Source organism: Phaethon aethereus, assembly GCF_964289735.1.
Source record: "Phaethon aethereus genome assembly, chromosome: 3".
Taxonomy (NCBI): Eukaryota; Metazoa; Chordata; class Aves; order Phaethontiformes; family Phaethontidae; genus Phaethon; species Phaethon aethereus.
Window position 1 is genome coordinate 62,815,327 of NC_138576.1, and position 11,520 is coordinate 62,826,846.

The following is an 11,520-nucleotide window of genomic DNA, read 5'->3' on the forward strand; positions in this document are numbered from 1 at the left end:
GGGCACTGCAGAGGAAACATTCTAATACATTGTTACTGTCACCTTTTGGCCAAAGAAGCCTCCCTAGGAAAGAAGGATGTTGTAGAAAGATGACAAATGAAATCCCTGAAATTCTCATGAAAGCATTTCTAGGCTAACAGGATCAGGATGCTGTAGCAGGAAGGGCAGGGAACAGAGTCACAGAACAAGGGGGAATATTGAGCAGCTTATCCTTGTGGGAAGGTATGACCAGGTAAGTAGCCATTTCTGTGCACGCTTTTATTCTGCTGTAATACTAGAGAGTTGGCACAAAACATTGACCAAAGAATAAGTTCATAGTTTCAGCTTTCTGGGGAGCGCAGAGGGGTAAATTGCTTAGGTACTCGCCCCATATGCTGCCTGGGGTATCGCCAAAAATATACCTCAGAAAAAGATGGCTACAATTGTACTTATGAAACAAACCAAGTCTACTTATTTTGTACACATCCAAATACTTTAAAAAACAAAAACCCTACTTTTTTTTTTTCCTATTTATTTGGTTATAAATATTTAAATTCCCAGCCTGAACATGATTATTTTGAGATCAAGACTCCAAGGCAGAGGAAAGTTCACTGCAAAACCATCAGCCCTCACAAAACAGTCCACTGTCACCTTGGAAATACTCAAACCTTACAGGTGTGGAATTTTTCTTCCCCTGGGCCAAGCAGATTTAGTGAGGATTCTGGAGTGGCAATCAGTGACCCATGTGTAATGGGATTCTGCAACGCCACTCACAGCACGAACCTCGCTGTATCACTTACTGTAGTTACGGCCTCCACTCGGCTGAAGTATTCTGATTCATAGCAGAAAAAAATGAAGGTACGTACTCAGTAACTGTAGTAAAAAAGCATTAACTATAGAGAAGGGTGCTGGCATTGCAAATGTTGCCAAAACACATATGAATAGCCTTTTAAAACCTTGCAGTTTTCAGCTCTAGCCTCTCTAGTAACAGTTACGAAACGAGCAAAATATTGGCAATAACAACAGATCATTAATACTTTTTAACCAAGTGCCAGTATCAGCAGACTGAAAATGCCATTAGTCTTATTCAAAAACAAGTTCAACAATCCTGCTTTTCAAAGAACAAGAACTTAGAGAAACAATTAAAAAAACATTCATTTGATACCACACTTAGAGTGAACATTGGAGCTCAGCTTTACACAGCTCCTCTGGCACTTTGCTCATTGAAAGTTCAGTTACATCCTGGTTTTGAATAAAGTCTACATGCTTGTAACATCACATCTTGTGATACATCGTATTTTATGCTATCATCTAGATTGGTACACACTCAAGCAAAAAAAGGAAAGCCCTTAATTAAATTGTTCAAAAGGCCTTTATGCATCACATTCTTTATAGCTGGACAAGCATGACATCTTCTCATTCTCTGTATGTCATTAAAATAAAAAAGAAAGCTTATATACAGAGGGCCCTGATTTCCCTCTTTTCTGCTATGTAGCTCCACTGATTCAGCACAGTTATTCTCATTTTATATCTGTTTAAGGGCCTGACCCAGAGTAGAACTGAATAGACTAGTTTCACTGATAGTGAAGGGCATTAAATCAAATCTACATCCAGGACGTAGAATAATCTAGGTCACCTAGTGAACTGGGCTTGCTGAAATAATGTTGTTTTATCATACTGACAGATGCTAAATGGATGTCTAAGTGCAAGAAATGGTGACTATGTCTACACAATGAGGACTGCACTGAAAAAGAAAAGCTTGGGCAGATCCAGAGCTCAGAAAGGACATGCAACTCAAAGTGAGTTCCACCAGGATGCTTAGAAAAACAAGACGGCGCGACTGCAGTATACACAATTGGCTAAGGTGGTAATTTCCAGCAAGGCAGTGATTTTACTTGTATAGGTGACGCTCATGAGACTGACACTGAAGTGCTGCATGTAATGTAGACTGCAAAGTAGCAGGGCAAGTGTAAAGAAGGATGCTGAAAATGGTGAAGAAAAGTGTCACAAAAAGGATTTTCAAACTGAAGAAACAAAAAGACTCAAAGAGAATTATTTGCTTACCAAGGTAAAATTGAGCAGCAGCTTGACGATAGGTAACAGGAACTAGGCAGGCTTTTTAATCTATTGGAAAGACACAGCAAGAACCAAAGGCAGGAGCAAGATAAATTCAAAGAAGAAAAAAGGTGCAAACCGGGGGAAAGAGGAACTCCATGAAGCAGGAATACGGCATCAAGGAAGCAGGAAATGCTGGGATACCACATGTTGCTGTCAGTAGGTCAAGTTACTGGGATTAATATGCCAGTAACTAAGCAACACGTTAAGGGTCTGCAATATACTACATGTTTATACATGCATGAAGTACAAAAGACACAAAAGCAATACTAAATAAAGCAACTTAATGTATTGCTGCCTGTCAGCTCTATCTGAAGATGTTGGTAGGCATCAGACAATAAACACTGTTCAAATTAGGAGGCAAATCCAAGGCAGGAAAGATTTTTCTAATGCATTTAGATAAAGACTGTGCTGATGTAGAGCCTGTAAACTTCGCAGATAAAAAGACTGCTATGATTTTGTAAAGTCAGTCATGGTGTGATAGAACTTTGCTTTACAGGAGCAAAGAAACACATGGAATGCACTGTGCTGAGCCATCCATACTGGCATCACGAAAGACACGTTACAAAGGGTCAGGAACACAAATGCTGCGATGATTCGGAGAACCTGAAATCTGCGCTGCACTAGCAGATTGCAAATGAAATTGCAAAAGGCTCCACCAACGTAAGTCAGTTGTGAGTCATCAGCTTGTGAATTTGCTGCTTGTACACTGAGCATTACACATACCCCTCATAGTGCTTTAGTCCTTCATACTGGATTTCACTGGATTTCAATTCCAAGAGTGAGTCACAGGTGGAAGAAGAGGGGGAAAGGCATGACAGCTTTTCTCTCTGATGGTATGGAGATGGAAACTGCCCTTGAAAAAAGGCATGAATTCATGCTTACTAGTAGGTTTCTTCTTGGCTTAAGATGCAAACTACTAAATCTTCAGATTAAACTGAACAAACACTGAACAATGAATGAGGCAGATTATTCTGGTAAGGAAAGAATAAACTCCTCTTGTATGTGTGATTTGTAATGTCTGTTACAGTCAACATTTGAAAAAATCATATATTGTGGGCAATTCACAGCAGAAGTCTTTGTCATTTCTCCAAGCCCAAAGGTCATCTCTCATCTGGTTTCTTTCCCAGGGAGATCAAGCAGTGAGTGACTTAGACCACAGTTATCTGTGGAAAGCACCAAGTATTTCACGCCCATCACTTGTCACCCATCTCCACTGTCCTGGTTTCAGCCAGGATAGAGTTAAATTTCTTCATAGAAAGAAGAAAATTAACTTCTAGCTTCTAGCTAGTGTGAGGCTGTGTTTTGGATTTGGGATGAGAAAATGTTGGTAACGTGCTGATGTTTTGAGCTGTTGCTGAGCAGTCAAGGGCAGTCCAGCTTCTAGCGCTGGCCTGCAGCGAGCAGGCTGGGGGTGCACGGGGAGCTGGGAGGGGACACAGCCGGGACAGCTGGCCCAGGCTGGCCAAAGGGATGTTCCATACCATACGACGTCATGCTCAGTATATAAAGCTGGGACGAAGAAGAAGGAAGGGGTGGAGGGACGTTGGGAATGATGGCGTCCGTCTTCCCAAGAAGCCATTATGCGTGATGGAGCCCTGCTTCCCTGGAGATGGCTGAGCACCTGCCTGCCCGTGGGGAGTGGTGAATGAATCCCTTGTTCTGCTCTGCTTGTGTGCGCGGCTTTTGCTTTACCTGTTAAACTGTCTTTATCTCAAACCATGAGTTTCCTCACTTTCACTCTTCCGATTTTCTCCCCTGTCCCACCAAGGGAGAGTGAGCGAGCGGCTGCGTGGGGTTTAGTTGCCGGCTGGGGCTAAACCACGACACCCACAGTTAACACAGATGCTACCACTACTAAGTTAGTAAAGCACATATTTAGAAAGACATATAAAAATAAGTATTTTGTTTTATGCAGACTCACACAGTGACCCACCAAAACAGGCACTTCTCTACAGCAAAACCCAACTGAGACCCCCTGGTTTCACTGCCACACAGATCCAAGCTTCAGCTGACATCTCCCGAAGTCATGCAGATTCAGTAATGAAGCGGGACGGTGAGCCTCAGGGAGCGCTGGCCCTGCTAGCAGGTGTCATTCAGAAGAGACCTGAGGCAGCAGCAATCTTCTCTCATACAGTAGCTCAGGGATGCAGCACTCTTTCCAGAACCGGTCTGAGGTTTCCATCTCAGGGAAACGCAACTCATCGTTCTCATTTTGCAAGTGAGCACCGGCAAACCAAACGCAAGATTTAAATAAAGCAAATAAGGGAGGGTGCATATAACTGTATGGCCTCTGAGGAAGAAGAGCCGTGTCCTATGAAATGCTGGAGTCCCTTCTTAATAAGCCATTAGCAACACGGGGATTCACAGGCCCTTTGGGACCACATGATGTTAAACAAGCACTGGATCGCAAAGCCTCAAAACTCAGACCGCTCCTCCAATGTCAGCTTGAAGACGCGCAGGTGAAGCGGCAGCAGAAGCGCACGTGCTGGCTGCTGGCGAGCCGGCACAGTCGCTCACTGAGAACAGCCACAGGAGGCTGTGCCTCACGCGACAGCCTGGTGCAGCACGGGAGACAACACAGAAGGGCAGCCTCCCCGACGGGACACAGGCGTGGGGAGAAAAGCAAAGTCAACTGCCAGCAGTCACCACATTCAAAATAATTTATCTATTATGCAGTTTGCATTTTAGGCTTGGCTCTTGAAAATGCTCTGTCGCAGAAGTTTATTTGCCTCATGCGCTGATCTGCATGCAGTTAGTTCTGTATGCACTCCGCATGCAATCACTTGTAGTTTTGCTGTATCCTATTCCCCATCCATTGAATCCTCCAGACTTGGTCTTAGTCTTATAATCAGATTTTAAAAATATTTTTACATACATGTGTATATATATATATGTGTGTGTGTGCGTGCGTGCATACACACACACATTCACTCACTCACTCTACAGGACAGAAATAGTCCTGTATAGGACTCTGGATGGCATTTGATTGCCTGCGGGTAAGCCCACACAGCCATGTGAGAAGACTCTTTTGTTATCTGAAACGCCTACATGTGGCTGGCAAATATGACACAGGACCTGCAGTCCTTTCTGCCATAGCAGATGGGGTAAAATTCCCCAGCAAGGAACCTAAATGGCACTGGAAGCCTATACTTAAAGGGTGTGGATTTCACATTTCATGTGCATGAGGGTGACGTGCCTATAAGCAGTCACTGAAACAGGGTCTTGGACTGAAAGCTATCTGATTCACTCTTACTTTCCACAGTCCGTATAACAACAAATGGTTCTATGGGAAAAAAAAGAAGAAATTATTTAAAAGCTTGTGCATGATCATCATAAAGAAAAGGAGATGACACCAAAATGCAAGTGGCATGACAACATTAGTGGATCTAATAAGTAAAAACCGGGAAGTGAGAAAACTGAAGCAATATGGAAAAGAGTGCTATTAAAAGTGAATTGATACTGGGTTATCTGCCTTTCTGATTTCTCTAAGGAAGTTCTTAAATAAATACTTAGGTATACCACAGAAGTCACCCACAATCAATGTCTACACCATATGAAGATATTTCTTTAACTGTTACTTTAAAGTAAAATGCAAAATAAACTTCTTTATGGCAAAGACGACAGCTCCAATGCTGTTTTGTGCATCACCACTGTCAAGGCACTATTGCTAAATTGTCAAACTTGGAAATAATCACACCGAGGCTGTTCTACATTTTAGCCTAGTGAACCAATGGTAAGGTAAGCCTTTGCTAAAGGAAATATTTCACAGGCTCATTATGCCTTTAAATGACCAAAAAAAGAACAGAAAAACAGCTCAACAATCTATTAGATCAGTAAAATTCTTAAGTCTTATGAAGCAAGATTTCTAGTATGCCTGAAGGAAAAAATAAATGGTTAGGAAATATAGCCCTTTCCTAGGATGCCACTTTGTTAGGAGCACAGCCAATGTATCGCTTTTTTGCAGGATGTGTACCAGTGCCACACTTCCCCAACCCTCCAACAAAGCAATCTCTAACAAGCACTATTTTGAATGACTGTGAAAAAAATAATTCAACATAGTTTCTCTAGTAATATTTCCAAAAGGGCTGCTTCATTACAGCTGGCGCTGTATTACACTGGCTTCCTAATACACTGATCCCTGTGAAAAATTACAGAGTTTTCAAATTAGCAGAGAGATGCTAACCTAGATACTGAAAGTTGTTCTTGTTATTTTTAAAAAAGGCAAAATAAGTTCCAATCTCACACCAGTAATAAAATGCAGAATCTGGACAGCAGAACCGGTACACTCACACCCTGTGCAGAGCATACTGGAAGAAATTAACTTCCACAAAATATTTCAGAAATATAGGGGTTTGGGTGCTTGCTCTATTGTTGTCATGCAACTCTGCACATCTTGGGAATGTTGATAAAGAAGGAAGGTAGTTAGAAAAACGGAAAAAAATCCCACATAAATGTTATAATGTTTCAGAAAAGTTTTCTTTCTTTGTTTTTCAAAAGAACAAAAAATAACAAGTGGTCATTCCCCTCCCTCCCTGCCTCATGAAAATAACATTCCCAGTCTCTCTCACTTCAGAACTGGGAAGACACTGAGGATCCAGGGCAGGAGGGAGCAGATGAATCAGGACCATGGAGTTGAGATCCTGGTTAATGAAAATCGGAGAGAGAGACAGGACTGAGATCCAAATTTAGAGTGGCACAGCAGAAAAGTAGAGAGGTGCCCTTTAAGATCTTAGTTTAATGAGCGAAATGGCAACATGCATGGCCTGGAAAGCCGTAATACTGCCAAGGGTAGAATCCAGACAAACTTAACTGTGGGAATCCCCTGTTCTGTGCAGTGTTAACGTACGCATTGATATGCTATAATTAAGGAAATTAAACTGCTTTTCACATTTATTCCCCCCCCGCACTCCCTTAATCCCACATCAGAAGAGTTTGTGAAGGCTCGCCATTACTCGCATGGCAATGTCTCAGTTTACCCAGGAAGCTGTCCCCAGAAGCAGCTGCAGATGAGTGGGAACCCGATGAGATCACTGCGCCTAACGCTGCGGCTTTAGCACAGGAGACAAGTTTCTAGGATACAGAGGGGCCCCCAGGACTGCACCCACGTGTCTGGGGCCTCTGGGGGCTAAGAGTAATTGCAGCCTAGAGCCATGTATCCAGGCAGCCCCACATTAAAAAGGGGGAAGTGACCTTGGCAGTTTACAGATACACAGACCCTTATTCAGAAGTTATCCCAAGGAGCAGGGAAAGTGGTTTTTATCTTGTCCCTCCTACCTTGTTGCTTCCCTATCTTGCGTGGGAAGTTTGAGGAGGGGTATGAGGAGTCAAAACACTACAAACAACAACAGAGAAGTTGGGGAATTTTGTGATTTTCTAGCAGAAATGCATGTATTTTGCATTCAGTAGTAAACAACTAGATCTGCAGTGCCCTTATATGTAGCAAAGATGACAGCAGGACAGAAAGCAGGGTTGATAAATAACATTTTTTACAAAGAAGGAAGTACTTCAATAAAACAAGAGGCATGGCTTTGTTGTTCAAACACAGGGTAGGCTGTATTTTGGTTCAGTTCTTGCCTTTGCCGTGGACTCTTGGTGTGACATATCATAATGCAACAGTTATCTGTTGTCCAGGGTGTCATACTGTACTTCCTTTTATCTTCTTTTAACCAGACTATAATCTATTTGATCAGACATGCTCTTCCTATGCACGTGTGGAAGCAGTGTGCCAGGCTCAGTACCTTCACAGTTTCAGCTGGCTTCTCAGCTTTAATAAAAGTCCCATCTTTATCAATGGGACCTTTGTTGGCACTTTCAGCAAGGAAGAGACAAGACTGGATGAGCCATAAAGACAAAACTCTCCTTTCCACACAGCAGCCTCTCTGGTTATTGTTATGGAAAAGCCAGCAGTGCTTCTGCCTGGATTAAACACGCTGTGGGGCACCAGGAGGTCCTCAGGCTTCCTAGCAGTGAAGTTGGCTTTGTCCCTTATCAGTTTCACTTTTTAAGCAAAGTGACAACTGCTTTAAAAAGTTTATTTTGTCACTACCCGCACCTCCCTTCCATTTATCCAATTAAAAAAAAAAAACCCACAAAACAATAATGCAAAGAACAAAGCATTAGAAAAAGAAAACCAAAGAACCCCTCCAGGTTATATGAAGATCTATGCGCTGCATCCCCTGAACAGCCTGATCCCAAGGACTCTGGGGTCAAGCTCCCCCTGAAGCCACGGGGCAACACCCAGCGCTGCGCCCTGCGAACCCGCCGCGCTCCAACGCAAAACGCAGCGACCCGAGACCGTTCGGCGGCAACGCCGGGGACGCCCTCGGTGGCCGCGGGACTGTTTGCAGCTACAAACGCCTTGGCAACGGCCGGCGGCTGCTGCTTGCACTCGCCTCTCGGTGGCCGCGCAAAACGCCTGGGCTTTCCACGCACGGGGAGGTTGTTAGAGAAAAGAAAGGAAAAACCGCTCGGGAAGATGCGGGTCAAAGCGCAGAGACGGGGAAACCCTACCAGCCCCCGGGGGCCGGAGAAACACCTTCTCCCCGCCCAACAGCTTCCCGCTGAGCCGGCTCCGCAGCCCTGCGGCCCCCGACCGCACCTGCCGCCTGCGCCGGGCCGGGCCGGGCCGGGCTGGGCCGGGCCACGACGGGCAGCGCCCGCCGCTGCCGGCCCGGCCTCCCCGCGCCGCCACTCACCCGCCGGCGCCGCCGCCGCCGCTGGGGTGGTAGGCGGTGAGGACCACGCCGCGGGAGCCGGACCGCCAGCTCATGGCGTGCGCCGCCGCATCCCTTCTGGGGACGCCGAGGCGGAGCGGGGCGGCCCGGCCGCGGCCAAGCGCGGCCCAACCTCCCGCCGGCAGCGCAGCGGGGCAGGGCCGGGTGACGGCAGCGCTTCCTGCGGGGCCGCCACCGCCCTTCGCCGGGCCGGGCCCCTCCTCCCTGCCCGGGCACCCGGGCACCCGGGCACCGGCGGCCGCCCGCCGGCGCCCTCTGTGCGCTTCCCCTGCAGCGCGTAGCGCTGAAGCCCCTGCGTTCCCCAGTCGGGCGGGGCTTTGTTTTAGGGTGTCGCGGAGAAATCAGCGCATTAAAGACGAGTTGCTGCAGTTCCAGACCCGATGAGTTGGCCGGACGGTAGGTGCTGCGTGCCACGCGCAAGCTGCCGCTCCCTTGGCGGCGGCCCGCGGGACGGCGGTGTTGCGAACGCAGCGCGGTGGTAAGAAAAATCAGGAATGTGTTCAGCCTCTGCTCTGTACATTGGCACTTCACTGAATCACAGCGCGATTCTGTGCTTGGTTTAACTTTTCGTACAAAAAAACGATTCTTTTTTTTTTTTTAATTACAAGCTGTCGTTATACAAATCACAGGAGGTGCTAGGGTCAGGCACGGACACAAGGTGACCGAGCTGCCTCGGAGCTGCTGTGCCTTAAACCAGCCGCCATTAGCTCCAAGGTCATGCTCTACCAACCAGCGGCAGCCGGAGCAGGGCAGCGTTGGGTCGGCCTTTTCGGTAGGGTCAGCCTCCTCTGCGCCTCGGCAGAAACTCTGGTGAGGCGGGATGCGCTCACTGCCTTGGTAGTAGTTTTGATCTGGTATCTGTATCGCAACACTCAAACCTGTTTTTTTCCATGGCAACTGCAACATACCCTGTAAATGGATGTGCAGTATTTAGGTTTATAATTTGTGTCTGCATTCACAGAAGCATATGATTTGTCTGAATTATAATTGCTTTTTGCCATAAGTGAATGGAGTAACTTCAATATGAGTGTAACTTGCATCGCATTTCCTTTTTCCTTTTAAAACAAACTAAAAAAAAATCATGCAACTGCTTTGCTTGCAGTTAAATAGCTGCAAAGTTCAGTACCGGGCTATGTGAAGTGTTCTGGAGCATGCAGGTACCTGGAGTCTGAACCTCCACTTATTTAAATCATCATACTCTTAAATAGGAAAGCTCCATGCAGTCGTGGGTGGACCATGCATTTTTCTGTGCAGCTGTTCTCCAGCACAGAGCTGCCAAGCAGGGCGGCACAGAAATCTCAACCTGCGGTCCTTGTGAAGTTGCTCTCAGGGGAGAAGCAGACATACATAACTGAATTTTGTCATTGACTTAAGTGGATAATTTCATCCAGTAGCTTCTTAAAAGGGTGACCTCTTACAGAATGCCAAAGAGGATATCCCCGATTTTAAAAAAGGTAACTCACCATGAAATTTTGCAAAGCGTCTCAGCATTACAAGCACAGGAAGACTTGGCTTTAAAAAAGGTAACTCACCATGAAATTTTGCAAAGCGTCTCAGCATTACAAGCACAGGAAGACTTGGCCGGTGTTCAGTAGACCAACCATTACAGAGGTGCCTTTTCGCTTCTTACACCCCTGAAGGACAACTGCTGCCTTAGTTTTACGTTCATGTGAAGAATTGAGGGTAAGGGTGGGTTTTAATAAAGTCTGCCTCTTCCAAGGCTTCCGTAAGATGTTTTATCTGTAGGCAGCTGGCCAATGTGTTTTGACTAAAATATTTTTTGTATGAATTTTGTTAATTTTTTTAATCAAACTTTCATATTTAGATTTTTTTTAAATAAGTAATTTACTAAAAAAATAAATGGTAGTACCAACAAGCTTTGCATATATATTAAAATAAAGAACAGGCCTATCTTGAACTGTGTAGATTTTTTAACTAGCTGTATCGGGGCAGATTTACAGTGCATACAAAAGAGGTTGGTGCTGCCCTACCTCCCCAGATGTTCTCAGTTTCCAAAAAGAATGGATGAAAGAGAAGGCACAGCTATAGCTCTGCTTCAGCAATGGCTTAGTAGCACAGCTACAACAGCTGAACTAGTAGTATGCACCAGGAGCAACACGCTGGGACAAATTATCGGCATGTACCTACTCAACACGCCCACACACACAAAAACAAGGACATGAAACCACTGCAAAACTTAGTACTTGTGAACAGATTTCCCTGTACTCCCACTGCAAAGGCACAGCACTCTCTCTACATCTCTCAGGCTGTGTCCGAAAGGCAAAAGTTGAGGTCTAACTTCCCACATAAACACACAAACAAGACTCATCTGTTTTCACTGGTCCCTTCAGAAGTATGTCAGTGGAGATGAGAAAACATCCTATTAATGTCACCATACCTATCTGCTGGTGCCTTTGGCTCTTTCTTTAAATGTACATGTCAATTGTCAAACAGCCTATGCAGAATGCAAAATTATTTTGTTAAGGACCCAACCTTTCTCTTTTAAACTAAACCAAGAAAATTAAAAATGTAAATACCAGGGTCTTTAGGACCTGGCCATTTCTAAAGCTTCATCTAATTGGTTGCACGCCAAATACCCCACTTAGTTATAAAACTTCCTTTAAAGAATAGCTATAAAAATAACAGAAAGAAAAGTAAAAACATTTCACGCATTCTGTGTTTAATGAGT

General features: G+C 45.1%; 1 protein-coding gene across 1 annotated transcript in view; it reads right to left on the reverse strand.

The window, feature by feature from the left end:
* Positions 1–9,579, reverse strand: part of ARHGAP18 (Rho GTPase activating protein 18) — a 68,319-nt gene extending 58,740 nt beyond the window's left edge. Inside the window, exon 1 of the mRNA XM_081998052.1 lies at positions 8,793–9,579. Coding sequence (XP_081854178.1) covers positions 8,793–8,866 — 74 coding nt within the window. The 5' untranslated portion in view covers positions 8,867–9,579. The remainder of the gene's footprint in view (positions 1–8,792) is intronic.
* Positions 9,580–11,520: the final 1,941 nt, after the last annotated feature.